Source organism: Equus quagga, chromosome 12 (assembly GCF_021613505.1).
Source record: "Equus quagga isolate Etosha38 chromosome 12, UCLA_HA_Equagga_1.0, whole genome shotgun sequence".
Lineage (NCBI taxonomy): Eukaryota > Metazoa > Chordata > Mammalia > Perissodactyla > Equidae > Equus > Equus quagga.
The window spans coordinates 1,499,128-1,516,295 of NC_060278.1; the positions used below are offsets into that span (position 1 = coordinate 1,499,128).

At 48.3% G+C, this 17,168-nt stretch overlaps 1 protein-coding gene across 1 annotated transcript in view; it reads right to left on the reverse strand.

Moving 5' to 3' along the window:
- The window catches only part of CCNY (cyclin Y), a 205,450-nt gene that overhangs the window by 55,001 nt on the left and 133,281 nt on the right, over positions 1–17,168 (reverse strand). Inside the window, exon 2 of the mRNA XM_046678233.1 lies at positions 9,415–9,489. Coding sequence (XP_046534189.1) covers positions 9,415–9,489 — 75 coding nt within the window. The remainder of the gene's footprint in view (positions 1–9,414; positions 9,490–17,168) is intronic.

Here is a 17,168-nt window from a genome sequence, read left to right on the forward strand (position 1 = left end):
TCCCCTCTCAGAAAATCTTCTCTTTATGCATACTTATACAGATGTGCTATGTGCATTTTTTGCAAACTAAGACATTTATATATAAACATGTACAAATATACATGTGCACACACATAAACAGAATACTGCCCATTTTTCTGTTGGTGTGTTAGCATGTTCACTGGATGTATAATAATTCTTTAATACATCAAGGTATTACTCCTTTTTCATATATATTGCAATATTTTTCCCATTTGATGATTTAATTTTTAGGATCAGTTTTGACAAGAGTTTTCACTTTTAGGTTATTTCTTCCATTGCTGTTTGAAACTTACATGCTTCCTCCCCCATCCTGAGATCAATATTCACTTACATTGTTTCTCGATGTTTATGATTATATTCATCACAGTTAACCCAAAACTTGTCGGCCCACCAGAGACCCATTCTGGCACATGGTCGTGAGGTTGCCATTTGGTTTTTCAGGTGAGGTTCAAAGTGCTGTGTATACTTTTATAAGAACTGCTATCAAATGCTGCCCCCATTTCAGACCTGACCTCTTCCTGGTTTGCTTCCAAGGTACGTGGAAGCAACTCTTAAATGGGAGGGTCAGTCTGTCTGTATCAAGGAAACATGGACAGAAAAAGATGGCCTGGGCACAGCAGAGCCCAGAGCCCACTGTCCACTTTTCTGCTGGTATCCAGCACCTCTCCTCCTGGTCAGTTCCAGTGTTCTGGGGTGAGGTGCTGCAGTCAGCATAAAAATGGACTCGAAACCAAGACAAGCTAAGGGAAGACGGCAGAGACCCAGGTCAGGGAAAAAACTCAATCCAACCAAGCAAATGAGAACTACGCTCCAGAGCAGGGGCTGCACTCACTGAGAACTTATGCTGTCTTAGGTACCGTGCTCAGAGCTTTGACAGATTTCACAGTCAGTCCTCCCAACAATCTCACGAGGAGGTACCAACTACTTCACAGATGAAAAACCTGCAGTTCAGGAAGACCACATGGATCAGACACACAACATCATGCAGGCAGGGATAAAGCTAAGCTTGCAGCTCCAGCAGGTGGATTCCAGAAAGTTGCGCTTTTAATCACCACTGTCTTCAGGAAATCGTTCCAAGGTGTTAACTGTCCTTATATGGTAATGTCCTCAGGTTATCAACAAAATTCAGCTGCCTCCCGAGATGTCTCAGGCAGTTGACCAAAAACATCAACCATGTAAAGTAGGCAATAAACCAGAGCAGCTGTGGAAAGTGTAGAAAGGGTTAGCCTGTGATAGCGGAACAGGGACGAAAGGTCCTCGGAGTTTAAAAGTGAGAGCTTCTTGCTACCAGCCAGCAGGCTAGAGGCCCTAACAGCAGCACACAGCTGTGGTGGAGTGGGGACCAAGCCCACCCACCTGGGGAATGCCCACCTGGAGCCTTTGCTCTGGGTCTCTGCTCACTGAGCAATCTCTGACAACTGAATCTGGGGGAAGCACGGGTCAGGAGAGAGGGTACAGTAAAACGCACAATGAGACACACTGGCATTCTGGATCTGACCTGGCTTCAGCTGAGTGTGTACTGTGCAAGCAGCTTTCTCCAGACCGGAAGACCCAAGAGACCAGACACCAGGGCAGGGAGATGCTTCCAAGAAAAGCGGGCCAGAGTCCAAAAGAGGCCTCCCTCACCCACTGACCTCACAGGGCCCTGCACCGCCAAGAGACCTTGCATCTACCCACAGCTTGTGCAGCTCAAGGATGACTGCAGAGCCAGGGAGCTGTCCAGAGGGCAGGAGGGTCCTGTCAAATTCAGACGGGGGAGGGAAGTCCAAATACACGGCCTGGGCCTAAAGGACTGACATTCCCTGGGCCCCAAATAATGCATGTGCCCCTTTTTAATGGAGTTATGGAAGGTGGAAGAAAGTGGCGCTGCAGCATAAAACAGAAAAGCGCCTGGGCAGGGAGCTGCGAGAACACCATGGCACATCTGCCAGGATGGATCCTGACTCCTGGCCTGCCTTCTTTCATTACTTCATCCACTCCACCCCTCTCCTTTCTAGGTTTCTTCCACGTGCTGGCCTCTGCATTTGGTACAGAGAACGCACCCCGAGGAAGACAGTCTCCATCCTAAGCAACATGGAATTTAGTTGAATAAATAGACCTACTATCTCTTTATTTACAAACCATAAAAAAAATCATCTCCACAACAGAGGAATACACAAATTACGGTGAATTTAATGCCACTAACTTTACGGTACACTTTTATTCTACTTGCCACTAAGAAAGAAAGAAAAATGCTGCCCATGAAATTTTGACAAGCCAGGGCCTGCCCCCCTTTCAGGCTGTTCCGATGGGGGCTGGTCTCTCGGGAGGGCGAAGCGCGGGCAAGCCGAGGGGGCAACCGAGAGGCCGGCTGCGGGCCGGGGCAGCTCAGAACGGGGTGCACGGTGGGAGGGGCCCCAGGGGACCGGCCATGGGCCACGTCAGGGCCTCACGTTCCCTGTGGGTGGGTGGGGCGCCACGGAGGGGCAGTCTGAGCAGGGAGGCCAGGCTGCGCCCACGCTTCGGGGCGCTCCCGCCGGCTCCGTCCGCGGCCTGGGGAGGGAAGGGCGGAGGGGTGGACGCCGGGAGAGGCCGTGGCCACGGGCCCAGTGCGAAGACCCGGAGAGAGGGAGGAGGACACACCGGGCGTTTAGGGAAGACCACAGGACTTCTGGGCTGCTGGCTGGGGACCCAGGCTCACAGGGGGGTTTTCCTTAAGAAAATATGCGCTGGGGAGAGAAGGCCGGCAGGAGAGAAAGGCCGGTGACTTCGGACGCGGACGCAACGGTGCCGAGGGATCTGTGGACCCCCTGCAGCAGGAAGCATCAGAACACGCGCTGACCGCGCCAAGATGGCGGCGGTGGCTCCAGCCGGAGGGCCTGGGACCGCGTGGCTGCGCGGCGCCCCACTCGGAGCTGAGGGGCCCGGGCGCCCGCTTCCCGGGTACCGAGCGCAGACACTGGCTGCGCGCTCCCGCGGCCAGGCCGCACCCCACTGCCTCAGGACACCACCTTGTGACGGGGCAGGGGCGCCCACGGCCACCGCACAGGACGTCGCGGCCAGCCTACGAGACCGCCAAGCTGACGGACGGCCGACCAGGCCGCGGCCAGTCCCAGAGCCCACAGGGGGACTCCTGCGCCGGCCGGCCGCGCCTCCCCGCCCAGCCCGGAGGGGGCCTCGGGCCTCCCTGCAGCGACCTCGCCCCACGCTAAGGGCTGGACCGGGCGCTCCTGGCGACGGCCGGGGCGGGCGCCGCTGCCCCTCCTGCGCCCCGGACAGGCGCCAGCCCGCGGGCAGGACGCCCGGGCACCGACCGAGGGACGGCGACGCCGGGGTGAGGCAGCACCTTTGCTCCCGGTTCCGTAACCTGCGCAGCACGGCGGGGTCAGCCGTCCTGGGGATATTTCTCCGAGGGGCCGAGTCTGCGGCCCTCGCGCAGCGACGATGTCGTCCGGTGGGCAGACGCCCGTCCGCACAGCTCGGAGAGGCCGGGAGCGCAGACCGCGGGCCGCGCGTCAGAGGGCGGCCACGGCAGGAGCGCCGGCTCGGCACGGGAGCTGCCTCAACGGAGCTGTCTGGTGTGACAGCAGCGCGACCTCTGCCAGCAAGGGCACACGAGGACACGCACCCAAGTCTACTCAGATCTCGTCAGAGCGAAAGCAAAGCTCAAACCCTCGTTGAGAGGAAAAGGGCAGCTGGGGATCGTCCCGCGAGCGTGTTGTTCGAGTCCTCCCGGACAGGCCCAGGCGCGCACACGCGGGACACACGCCAACCTAAGGGCGCGAGGCGGCGGCCCGGGGACCACGTGAGCGGCAGAGGCAGCTGCGCGCGGACTGTATCACCGGAACCCAGGCGCCGCCAAACGACAAGAGCAGCGGATGGAATCCAACGCGATGCGCATGGCGGGGAGAGCCTTTCGGGAAGCCTGCTCAGAAACTGCAGAAGCGGGCGAGAAACGCCTGTGAATCAAGCGGATTCCAATTCCCCACTGTCAACAAAGGGAGGGAGAGCAAGACTGAACTGGAGCTGATGACTGGGAATTATTTTAGATGATAAATCCCTGGGAGATTTTTTTTCATACGAATCGGATGGAGCAGAAAGAATTTAGGGATATGACGCAACAAATCTCCTTCCGTTCCCATCTACCTACGGACACGAACAAACTTCCTCAGCACTTACACCTACAAAAGCAGAGGACTTGATGACTAGCACCTCACTCCAGTCATAAGTAATACCCACAGAACCAGCCCAGGAAGAAAGGTTTTTCCAAAAACTGACTTTTCTGTTTAATAATTATTCATTAAAATTTTAATATATGTGTTGTTTTTGATCAACTGTGGGTTAATGATAATAATGACACCTCAATCCCAAATTTATTTTTAACATTTAGAGACATAATTCTGAGAAATAAAAAGCAAATTTAGACCCATATTTTCATAGAAAAGAAGTATGATAGTGTGATAAATGACTTTCAGAAATCAAAATACATTATGTCAGGATAAAATTCTATGGAGAAAATGGCATGGAAATACAAGTTCAAGATGAAAAAAGAAGGACGGGAAACTTCCCACTGCTAAAGAAGAGCATGTTCGTACATTTTTAAATGACTGACAGTACACTATCAAATCATTATGGTACTAAGATTTTATTTGAAATGTTTTTTAAGACGGAGAGTTTTATTTTAAAATATCAATGTTTACATCAGAAATTATATCCTTTGATAGGATGAAAACTTTTATAGTCAACATAAAAATGTCTAAGGTAGTTCATAGTTTTTGAAAATTATTTTCCAGGGCATGTAAACAAAGGGGAAAAGTATGGAAATCACTGGTCGTAGAGCTTTGGGTTCCTGTGGATTCTTAGTTATCTAATTGTGGAGGCGTCCTCTGCGGAACTGGACATGCCAGGGAGAAGCACAGAGTCCCAGACAGGGAGCTGGAGAAAGGCGCCTCCCAGGACACAGCGCACAGGAAGGTGACAAAGAGACTGGGTGACACAGGCGAGCGATGACAGGAAGGGCAGGGGACCGCTCGATGGAAGAGCTCCTGACAGAGCACAGAGGCTGCCATCCCAAATGCCTGAGAAAGGAGAACAGACCAGCTGCTCCTGCCATGATGCAGGAGTCCCACGCAGCCCAGGAACAGAGACACGGCCTCAGACAAAGGCAGGCCACAAAAGAGGGTCGCCATTTCAGTATTTCTGAAAGAACGTGCAAAGAAAACCACGTCTCCTACTTTTATTTCTGAACTTGACTGTTTCTACCTTTGGCTTCAAGTCACTCAGGAGACAAGTGGTTTTTATTCCTTTAATTATTTCAAGAAACTGAGAAACACACAGATTTCACACACACACAGAAAGGTTTTTTATTTTTGTCCAAATTCTTTTTTAAGGCAAAGAACTTCTAAAAACCATACTAATTAAAATAAAAAATGTAGTTTTTGCTTTCTCCTAATACTTAAGAGCAGGCTCTCATGTCTTTGAAATAATGAATTAAAATAGGATAGAAAAAGGAAAGACACTAGAAACTATAATTCTCCCCCACAAGCAAAAATGAAAGGTAGGGTGGGCTAAGTGAACTAATTTCTCCCTCCGGCTGCCCGGCCCCCTGAGGAACCCTTGGTCCCATCTTCACGGAAAGGCTCTCATACAAAGAAGTTCTGCAACGACCGCCCATTTGTATGAAGAAAGGATGGAGAGAGCAGTCAGCCCGGCTTTGATGGACCATCCCTACCTTCAGCCAGCTGGGGAGGTCTAAGGAGGCAAGCACTCCATTATCGTTCTGTTTTGGTAAAGTTTCCAGCCTCCGTTCGAACACAGAGAAAAAGGTGCCAAATCCAGCCTAAATCTCTTTGCTATCCAGAGGGAAAAGGAATTTAACAGTCAAGAAACTCCGGATGACTTACTGCAGGCCCCCTCGAAATCAGAATCGTGAACAGGTGGCGGGTGAGGAGCACGGCAGACAAAGCTGGTTTGTCAGACATCACGTGCTAGGGAGGGAAAGGTGAGGGGTCTGCAGAGCAGAGAGCTTCGAAGGCGCAAGAGCACAGGCTGTGGTCGTGACTGTCATCACCCCAACAATGGCCGCCTACCCATAAACCCATTCTAAACTACTAAAGGAGTACGTCAATCTGAAGAAAAGAAGAGAGAACACCAGATTCAAAAGAAAGGAATCTAAAAGGTGCTGTGAGTCACATTACAACATTTCCTCCAATTAAAAAAAATAGGGGGGGCCAGCCCTGTGGCATGGTGGTTGGGTTCGGTGCGTTCCACTTCAGTGGCCCGGGTTCACGGGTTTGAATCCCAGGTGCAGACCTACACCATTTATCAACCATGCTGTGGCAGCAACCCACATATAAAATGGAGGAAGACTGGCACAGATGTTAGCTCAGGGCCACTCTTCCTCACCCCCCAAAAAAAGGGGGCGTAGGTGGGACCCACAATTTTGAACTGTTCTAGTACTCTCAGAAGTATGGGGGTCTTGCAACAGAAATCTAAGTTTATCCAAGTGAAGAATGATCACAATCAAATCAAGAATGTTTCCTGGCCTTGTCATTTTCCATCTTGGAACCGTCTACACTGAACACATCCTCTGTACCAGGCAGAGGGAATACTTAGAACCAATATCACATGGTCCTCTCCCTCTTGCTGGGGACACAGACGAGGAAATTGTTTTAAACGCCACTCTCCACTTATGACTGTAAAGCAAGCACTCACAGCTCCTGCGAGAGGCCCACCTCCCCCAGTCTGAGGGCCAAGGACACCTTCTGGAGGACACAACAGCAGAGCCGAGCCTGGAAGACTGAGGAAAGGAGCTGTGTGGAAGAAGAAAGGGAAATACAGGTAACGCAAAGGGACATGAGGGCAAGTGGCACACTGGGGCAACCCAAGTGACTCAGTGTGGCTGCAGAAAAGAGGAGCAAAACAAGAGAGCAGGCTGGGAAGGCAGGCGAGGGTGGACTGCAAAGGGCCCTGCATCCCTTGCTAAAGCGTTCAGAATTTAATTCCAAGGCAACTGGGGAGCCGTTAAAAAAGTGTAAGCAAGTGACATAATCAGACTTGATTTACAGAAAGTCTCTTCACCTATCAACAGCACAGACACAGGACTGGAAGGGGATACGGTCACAGGCCGGCCCAGAGGCTGCGCCAGTAATCCAAGGGGGAGGTTAGGGTCTGAGCCAAGGCGGCAGCACAGGGCTATGGAAGGGTAGTCAGATGCAAGGGAGGTTTAAGAGGCAAAAATTAATACACCTTTGATTACCTGGATGCAATGGTGTGCTGATAAATGTTTAATAACTGCCTTAAAAAAGAAAAAAAGAAAGAATGTCCTGATTTGTGGCATTTGCCAATTTACATGGTGTAAAAACTCCCATCGTGGCTATTGAATGCTCCCAATACCATGTCACTGACTTGGAGCTGGGAACAAACGTGCCCAGTCAGCTGGTGAAAGCCACTGTGAGTCAGCTCCAGCACCACAGCCAGCCTGTGAGAACGTGGAAGAGGGACGAGTCCAGGAAAACTCAAGGCCTTCCCTGGAGTGGGGACCTGGGCAGGGCAGGAAATGCAGGACGTCAACCACAGTTACTAAGTTCTGTTTGTGACAGACTGAGTTAGAGGAACCTACTTTCATCGGCAGACATAGGTCCCTAGTCTTAAGGAGCAAAGAATAGTCAATGGCAGCAAGTACCACATGAGAGGTCAAGAGCTAACGGAGGAGGTGAAACGTCCTTGGGCAAGCTTTCTAGCAGCCTCCAGGGAAAGGTGGGGTAGGAGGAAGATGCTGGAAGAGTGCAGGGAAGGAAAGAAGCAGAGATGGTACAGAAGCTGTCACTAAACAGAGCAGTAGAGAGGAGTACCTGTGGGAGACAGTGTTATTTTTCCTTTTCTTGTTTTTAACCCATGAGATTCAAGTATGCTTACATGTTGAATTTAAAGATCCAGCATTTAAGGAGAAATTGAAACAATACACAGAAGGGTCGGAGTAGCTGATACCCTGAGTTCCGGAAGAGGAAGGGGGAGGAGGTCCGCAGGAAAGGTGAAGGGGGCAATACGCCTCCCTAACTCGTCTCTGGGGCAACCCTTCCATCAGGTCAGACAGCCGTTGAGTCTCCTTTCACCATGACAGTCAAGGTCTGTGCCACCTGCTTAGAGGCTCTAATGCGATTTCACGTGCATCTTGTGAGAACGCTTTCCGAATGATGTTGGTCTGACTCCCAAGTCACAGGAAGCAAGAAAGCAAACCTCCAAGTATGCCAACCTTATAACTTGCTTTCACAGCGCCATCAAGTGCAAAAAACTGTTCATGATTCCCATTTTTCATTGTCCCAAACCCCCATCCCCACCACCACTTTCCTTCCCTCGCAATATCCTACCCTCCCAATGGCTTCCCACTTCATCAGCCCAGGGAAAAAATGCTGTCTCTTTTACCCAATACATTCAAAACTTACTTCACAAGTATTTGATGCCTACAATGACCCAGTCTTACTCTTAGAAACACTGAGTTTTTAATAAATGCACCAAATTCTTTCCAATCAAGTCAGCGGCCTGCTTAACGTCACATTAGCGTTCTACCACGTGAAAACTGCTACCTAACCATTACTGAGCAGTCATCAGCTCTGACAAATGAACTTACTGTCTTAAATATGTTTATTTTCTAGTCAGTTTAGGATCTTCTCTAAACTAGAGCTTAGCGATTTGCCAAGAGTCAGGGACACAATCATGCAGGACTCAGCTGGTCACTACGTGATCATTTAACAAGTTTCTCCTGCTATACTTTTCTACAGGAATCTCACTAAGAAGATTTGTGTTCCCTGTCTTGTACATGTTTTCTATCTCCTCTGTAGCCAGAAGCCAGGGAACATCAAGATCAGCCAGGGGCTGAAGAGAAAACCCCCTAGGAGAATTGCACACACACCCAGGACAAATCACAAAAATCGCAGAATAAACTGGTGATGAGAAGTTCGGCAAAAAGAAAACACCTACCCCAACCACCCCATTCAGCTCTGAAATGACAAAATAGGGATAATGACACTTCTATTTAAGGCTTATATTTTGCTTTCTGTTATACACTGTCTAAAAAAACACTTCTGATCTTTTGAGAATTTATGCAAATCTCAATTCTTAAAGGAAAATTTCTGACTCTCAGGGTAGAAACTACTGCCCCAGTACGTACGGAGAAATAATCCAGCTGACCAGCAAGATGAGGATAGTTGCTTCAAATAGGAAATTCTGAAACCTAACTTACTGCGGAAGAAAGAAACCCCAAGGGAACCACCATCAACGATACACTTGGGGGCCACTGAAGGGATTCCAGTGGTACTCTGAGAACCACATCTAGGAGAAAATAAGACTCAGGCTAGTTACCAACAGGAGGCTTTTTTTTTTTTTTAAAGAAATATAAATAAATTAGGAACCTACCGTCCGTCTGAGATTTACTGAGGAATATTGTGCTGGCCCGAGGATGGTCTGAAGGATTGAATTCCATGTTCAAATCTTTAAAGAAAGAAAAAGAAAATATATGAATATCCATCTGATAACCAAGGAGAGCCAAGATTAAGTTTCAATTTTTCAACGTTAAATTGCTAATACATTCAAGGATTCTGGCAAAACCCCACAGTTATCAAGTTAATAGTTCTTTCAGATTCAATTGAGAATACCGCTATTTAGAAATCTGAAAAAGTCACACAAAAATTAGCCACCTGGCTGGAGATCTATTAGCTTAAAACTCCATTTTCTCTTTAAACCTGCTATGCATGCAGGATGCTACAAAACAGAAGGACAGGGTTCTAACACGCAATTGAAGCGAGTTGTGCACGACCACTGACTGGTCTGAGTCCACAGCTGGTGAAGGGTTTCCCTGACAAAGGTGAGCACAACAGGCTGCAGCTCAGCAGCTTGGCTGAGACTGCATGCACACACTCCGCTTAATTACGATTGCTGTTTTCTGAAAAGGCAAAACTTATCCTTTAGAGCAAAGGCTGCAAAATTGGCCATCTGTGGGCATAATCTGGGCCACTGGATGTGTTTTCTTTGATTCACACATTTTCTTTCCTTTTTTTAAAATTTGAGCCAATATATAATGATTTTTATATTTCAAACACATACCACAAAGAAAGAAATACATATTTCTAGCTTCTCTTGAGCAATCAGATCATTTGGCTACACCAGGCCCCCAGTGCAACTGAGAATCCCATCAGGAAAGAGTTTTTCCAGATTAAGAAAAAACTGATTCCATAGGGAAAGAACGGTTAAACAAAAAAATTAAGTTAGGGAAGGAAAGAGAGAAGACCAATATTGGAAAGTCAGAATGGTCTTCAAATCAGCTTCTAGCATCAGAATGAAAACTATCCTGAGTTCAATTATTTCGATAAATTTCCAAATAAACCCAGTCAACACCAATAAAAACAGATGGTATCCATCCTTAGCTTTAGTAGCTAATCAACAGATGTTAGCTCAGGGCCAATCTCCCCCACCAAAACAATAAAAAAAGGTAAATAACAAATGTTCTACTAAATTTTTTGGGGGGGGAGGGAGGACTTCTAAATATAAAAATGAGGGCAAGTATGTAATCCCAGCCATGACAGATACAGTTAACTTCCAGAATCCTGAACCCGTGGTCCCACAGAAAAACATCAATTGAAAACAACGTGCACGCAGCGCTTCTCACCCGGGCATACCAGGAACTCAACTCTACGGCCTTGGACACGCCAGCACTGCAAATTCCTTCTGTGTTCCTTTAATATCTAACTCAGACTCACTGACCAGATCAGAGTCCTTTAAGACCCACTATATTATTAAAATTATCAGTAAGGGTTTGTAGAATACCACAAGCAAGAAGTGTAAAGCTTTTCTGTTTGAAGCCGACAGTGGAGCCAAAACAACACAAGACTGGCATTTCTTAGGGAATTGAGATCCTGCTTTTAAGTCCAACAAGTCCTGGGAGACAACGCCCAACGCCTGGAGAGTAGGATCCGGTGCTGTAAGGTCTACAAGCCCTCAAAACGGCTGAGAACAGCAACGTCACCAATTCTGAGAGATGGCTTCTAATAAGAGGGCATTGCTTTAGTAAATGCCAGCGCATCTAGATGGTGGAATGCCATGCCGCCATTAAAAAGTCACGGGGAGAGTATTTCCTTCACATGCAGATAGGTACATCACAGGTCATTAGGTGAAGAAAGCAGCATGGTATCGCTCTGAGGGGGGAATATGCACAGCACAGAAAACTGAAAATATACACCAATGTTTGCTTACCTTTGAATACTGCAATTGAGGGATTTTTTTTTTTTTTTTGTTCTGTGTTTTCTAAGTTTTCTGCATTGAGCATTATTTTTGTTAATCTGTTTCAACTTTTGTAATTTAAAACATATCTTTAAAAACAACACATGAAAACCATTTGAGCCTTTATTATCCTCTAGATGGCTAGGCGGCTGGACATGCCCGTGCTGGTGTTCCAGGGAGAGGCCCAGAGCTCGTGCCGTGGCTGTTGGACCCCCTCCCAGAAGTCAGAGGAGGACATGCAGACACCAAGAGTCTCCCCATGAGCAGTGTCCGCTTGCTGAAGGAGCTCCTGACAAAACTGACCAACTCAGAGCGGCCCTTGGGCGGAGGTGCCCCGGTCCCATGTGTGGCGACACTACACACCTCCTGGTCTGACCAGGCCACGGGGAAGGGGAGGATGACTCCTCCATCTTCCACGCAGAAAACCAAAGAGCGGGAATCACATGTCACACTCTCCCGACCAAGTGTGACACAAGGAAAAGGTCACCATATGTTTCCTTACGGACAAGCCACAATTCTAGGTCTGATGGGAACACTCACTCGTGTCACAGATGGTTTCCTGCGTGGGTAGGAGGCCACATATCATCTCCGCCCAGTTCAGGGACGCAGAGCAAGTCATGAAGAGTTCAGAGGAGCCCCCAAGACCAGGCTTTCATGGGATACTCACAGGTGGGCAAGTGAGGCCGAGAGAGGGGCGTGCCCAGCTGGGTAGTAACACAACTGGACCCAGACTCTGGTCCCCAGCTGGTCTCCAGAGTGCAGAGCTAAGTCTCCCCACCCCTGCTCGGCCAGGCCTTGCCTCAGACCCCGAGCCCCAGAAGGACTGAAGCGTGAGAGCTGAGCCGCAGGAGGCAAAGGCTGATGCAGGAGAAGTCCAGAAGCTCCTAAAGCTGGGTCCACAAAACCACCTTTCTCAAGTTCTCCCTAGAACTTAAGTTTTAGTATAAAGATCTTGGATAAGATAACTAGGAAGTTTCCACACATAGGAAAATCCAGGAATTCTTTGCTTCTGGACACAGGGCTACGCAGTGAGGCTGAGGAAAACCGAGATCATCGGCGAATTTTTACTTGAAAGCAGGCTCGGATATTTATACATGTTAGGGGGCAGCTTTTTCATGAGCTGCAAGGAACTACTTTGAAAAAAGCACTTAACAACATGCCGTGTGCATTTTCTCCAATCCTAACCCATAACTGTAGAGTGCAAAGTAACAAAACTCGACACCAGGTGCCAGGTGACCGGCTAACTCTGTACAGGACAAGTCTGAGGACAGGTGTCTCTGAGTCACCCCTCGTATGACGGCAGGCCAGCCTCAGAACCCCGCTTATCTAGCACTGACTCAAACAGGAAAATGGCAGAGCACAAAGGAACGAGGAAGTGCCAGGTGCTTCCTACAACTCAAGCTTCAGAGTGCAGTCCTCGATCTGGAAGAGACACAGTAATTACAGTACGTGCTTCGGCAAGGGAACTGCAACTATGGGAGGAACAAAACATGGGAAAAGGCAGAATTCTCATAGGCCAAGCAACACAAACCCACCGTATCACTCAGACCTACAGTCTGAAGTCAAGCGCGACCAAAGTACTAGTTCAGCCATGAAGGAAACCATCCCCAGCTGCAGAGTCCAGCAGAAGGACACCCCACATGCACATGACATGATGATGGGACATATCTGGAAGAGTGTGGTGGCCTTAGTGCCACTCACTTTCTGAATGGCAAGAACTGAAAGGAAGAAATTCATGGGATATTAAGCTTAAAATCAGAGTCTGCAAATGAAATAAACTTCACTGCTAAAGAATGCTCACCACTCTGCTAAAGTCAGTTCTGACTGACAGCACGCTACCCGTTCTAAAGTCCCAGTGCTGACTGTTCACACACGCTCCCTCGATCCAGCAGTGAGTACTCCTCATCACCCTGGGCCTCCCCAGAAACTCACCCAGCCCCAGCCCTCCCCTCACACTGCCTTCCCAGAGCCCACACAGCTGCCATCTTCCCACCTGCCCCATCCAGCTCTTGCATACCTCATGTGCTAACTTACCCACAAGTCATAACTTATAAAATTTAAATATTCACTTGGCTGGGTGCCATCTGGGTGCCACCTGAGCAGAGACCACTGCGCTTACTGAGAAGAGCAAAGCCCACTGGAGTACTTCCAGCCCGAGACAAGCCCTGCAGAAATGGGCTGGCTGGGAACACCACAGGGGCCAAGAGCCCTGCAAAGCAAGGCAGCATGCAGCCGGCCTCCAGGAGGGCACAGGGCAGCTGAGAGAGTGCATCCCACACGCACTGAGTCAGGCCGGGAGACGAGGTGAAGACAGCATGAGAGCACAGGGCCAGCTGGTGAAGTGGAGAACAGATCCGAACAACCTCTGTGAGATAGAGAACAGCGCGTTCAAAACAAGGGCTTAAACAAAGCAGTGGACTCTAAAGAGTCAGAAAGTTATACCGCTTTTTCTTCCTGCTAAGGCTACTCAATAGAGTTCAGTTTAACAGAACAAACCAGCATTGAGTCCCTACCATATGCCAGGCATTGTGTTCAGTCCTCTTGAACTATTCTGACTTAAAGACTGCTTTGGGGTGGTCACCACGTCTGAATCTTTACCTGTCCTATTAGCTACACCAATTACTCCATGGTCATAAGAGTTCATTCTTATTGTTCGAAGTGCTACAGTCAATTAATGGTGAGACAAAACGTGTATTTAGATGATTTCAAAACACATCATCTTATTTCTGTCACATATTTACCTTCATTATTACAGTGAGAGGGAATCAACCAGCATTTTATTAGATACCACAGTAGGAATACTGGGGGGAGTTATTAAGACCAGTCCAACCTGCCACGGTTTTCACTCATTCATTCAACAATCACTGAGCATCTTCCAGGGGCCAGGTACTGCTCAGTTCCACAGGCAGAGGGTACAGAAGTGAACAAAACAGAATCAAGCCCCCGCTGTCACGGAGCATCCTTCTAAGGTGAAGGTGTGAAGGACCAGTGGAGAAAACAAAAACAGTGAAAAACCCATCAAGATATTCTACAAATCCTATAACCCACATTTAGAAAGCTGAAAGTCGACAGTCCTGGAGCTCTAGGAATCATTCAGTCCCCAAAGAGAAGCTCAAATGGTGGAGAAAAAAATATTTTATAACGTAAAGAATCTAGCTGTGAATTCATCTCTGTTGGCTCTTTGGTCCTGGGCAAACTGCCATAGTACTCTGGGTTTCATTTTCCTCATCTATACGCAGGCGAACACCACCTCACTCAGAGGATTGCTGTGAAGAGGAGAAGTTGCGTATAGAAAGCAGTAAGCAGGGTATCCGCCCCAGCAGGCGCCCCATAAACACTGACTGTTAAAATTCTACGGTATTTAAAAAAAAGTATGGCACAGCATCTAGTTCAGTGCTCAAGACAGAAAACTCAAAATATACACGTAAAACTAGCGACACCGTCATTACACAGTCTCTGTTCTCTCGAGTCCTGGCTGGAAACTGCTATCAGAGAACGCAGCTTCTCCCGCGATGACGCGAGGAACCAGCCTGAGGGAGTGGTGCTGTGGAGAAAAAAGGCAGAAGGCTACGGAATGCCTAGAACTGACTTGAACCTAACGCTTAGGAAGCAGAGTTGTGAACAACTGTTTCTTTATGCTGATGACACCTATTAAGACCCACTGTCAAATTACACTATTGAGAGAGCAGTCCTTCCAAGAGTCTATCGCCAGCCAGACTTGCAGGTGATAATGGAAATACTTGGTCACACTGCTTTCAGTCTACGTTTCAGCTGAGGGCAAGGTATAAGAGGATCCCTTTATTCAAAATTAGAAATAAATCAAACAGCATGCTTGCAAATCAGTTTAATTTAGCAGTACTCTATGCCAGGTAACCTAATTTTCTTCTGCCCTTTCCACAGATGTCAGAGTATCAGTGATCCACAATTGTTCATCTCAGCTTTTAAACCAGCACCAGTGTTACAAAGGATCCATGGAATAAAACAGTATCTAAAATAAGTGGGAGTCATTATCTCTCACTGATGGTCTGGAAAACCTGTAAAAATGAAACAGGAAAGTGCAGCGAGGTCAAATACGTGCCAGGTCTAACAGGGACGGAAAGGAGACACAGAAGACAGTCTGCACAAGTGGAAACCCCACCGCCCCCCTCCTCTCTCTGCACTGCTGGACCCCAGGCTGACCACGGTGCCAAAACTCATCCAAAAGATGGGCTGTCCATCTCTTCTAGACAATGTCCGTGGGCAGGGCCCAAGAATTCAAGGATTCTGTGATTCCTTCATAGTTTTGGAACTTCATGGTAGAAAGTCGACTTTGACTTGAAGGCCACTGTGGTTAGGTGACAATCCCAAGCTTAATATGAGATGACACCATTGGGCCTGTTTTCTGTCTTTAGACAAATATTTGACATGGTGAAAATATTTTAGATAATCACATTTCTAAGTCTGGCTATGATCTGCAAGACAATGATATTTAATCGACAAATAAAGCCTGTTAATTTTAAATCAGATTGGTTTACTTTTACTTTTTAGTTACTATTATCCCACTACCTGAAAATCAGTGACTATCTCGATTCACTAGTGCCCAAGAGACCAAAATCAAGAGCTTGACGCCAGTGGTGCTCCCGCAGCTGCCACGGGAAAGCCCCAGTCCCAGCAGCCCGCGTCCACGTCCCTCTTTGAACAACCACTGCTGCCGTGGCTGTGGGGGAACTGCTGCTACTGCAACTTCAGTTAATTCTACAGCCAGCTTTTCTTTTTTTTTCCCCCCCCATTTTATTTTCCCTTTTTTCTCCCCAAAGCCCCCCGGTACACAGTTGCATATTTTATTTTTAGTTGTGGGTCCTTCTAGTTGTGGCACGTGGGATGCCGCCTCAGCATGACTTGAGGAGTGGTGCCACGTCCTCGCCCATGATCCGAACTGGCGAAACCCTTGGCCGCCAAAGCGGAGTGCGTGAACTTAACCACTCGGCCATGGGGCTGGCCCCTAAAAGCCATCTTTTCTACTCCCACTGATTTCAAGTTTATTCTTTCCGATTATTTTAACACACTTCGATTTGGTTATTTTTATTTGCACCGTCTACTCTAAGCTGCCTGCATCCCTCAGGGTGATCCATGTGTGCGGCTTTGTGACTGCGTGTCTCTGGGTCCACACGTCTCTGTGTGCTGGGCCTCCAGGTCTGAGTCTGTGCTTGGACGTGTGTGTCTCTGTGTGCATCTCTCTGTGCACACACATCTGACTCTCGCTCATGTGCTCTCTGACTGTCTGTCTTTCTCTCCATTTCCCTATTTATCAGCCTCTCCATCACCCTCTTTCCAACCTCTCTCTCGGTTTCTCTTCTACTCACTCTTTTTCTCTCTCCATATCCATTTCCTACTTCCCTCTCCCCCTCCCTGCCCAGCCCCTCTCCAGGCTCTCCACTGTCTCCTTCTAATATTCCGTCTTAAGATGAACCAAAGGAGACAGAGAAAGATCCTAATGTTAAGACTGACAACAGGGGCTGGCCCCGTGGCCGAGTGGTTAAGTTTGCGCGCTCCGCTTCGGCGGCCCAGGGTTTCGCCAGTTTGAATCCTGGGCGCGGACATGGCACCACTCATCAAGCCATGCTGAGGCGGCATCCCACATGCCACAAGTAGAAGGACCCACAACTAGAAATACACAGCTATGTATCGGGGGGCTTTGGGGAGAAAAAGGAAAAATTTTAAAGTCTTTAAAGAAAAAAAAAAAAGACTGACGACAGACTGCCCTGGCAATTGGACAGACTAGATAACCTAAAAACTCTCATACCATAAGCACTCAGAAACGTGAGGTAAAATATAAAACATCCTTTTAAACGCCTACGAGAGCCTGGCAAGAAAGTAAGAGAAACGACCTGAGGCTCTAACCAGAGAGTCACTGA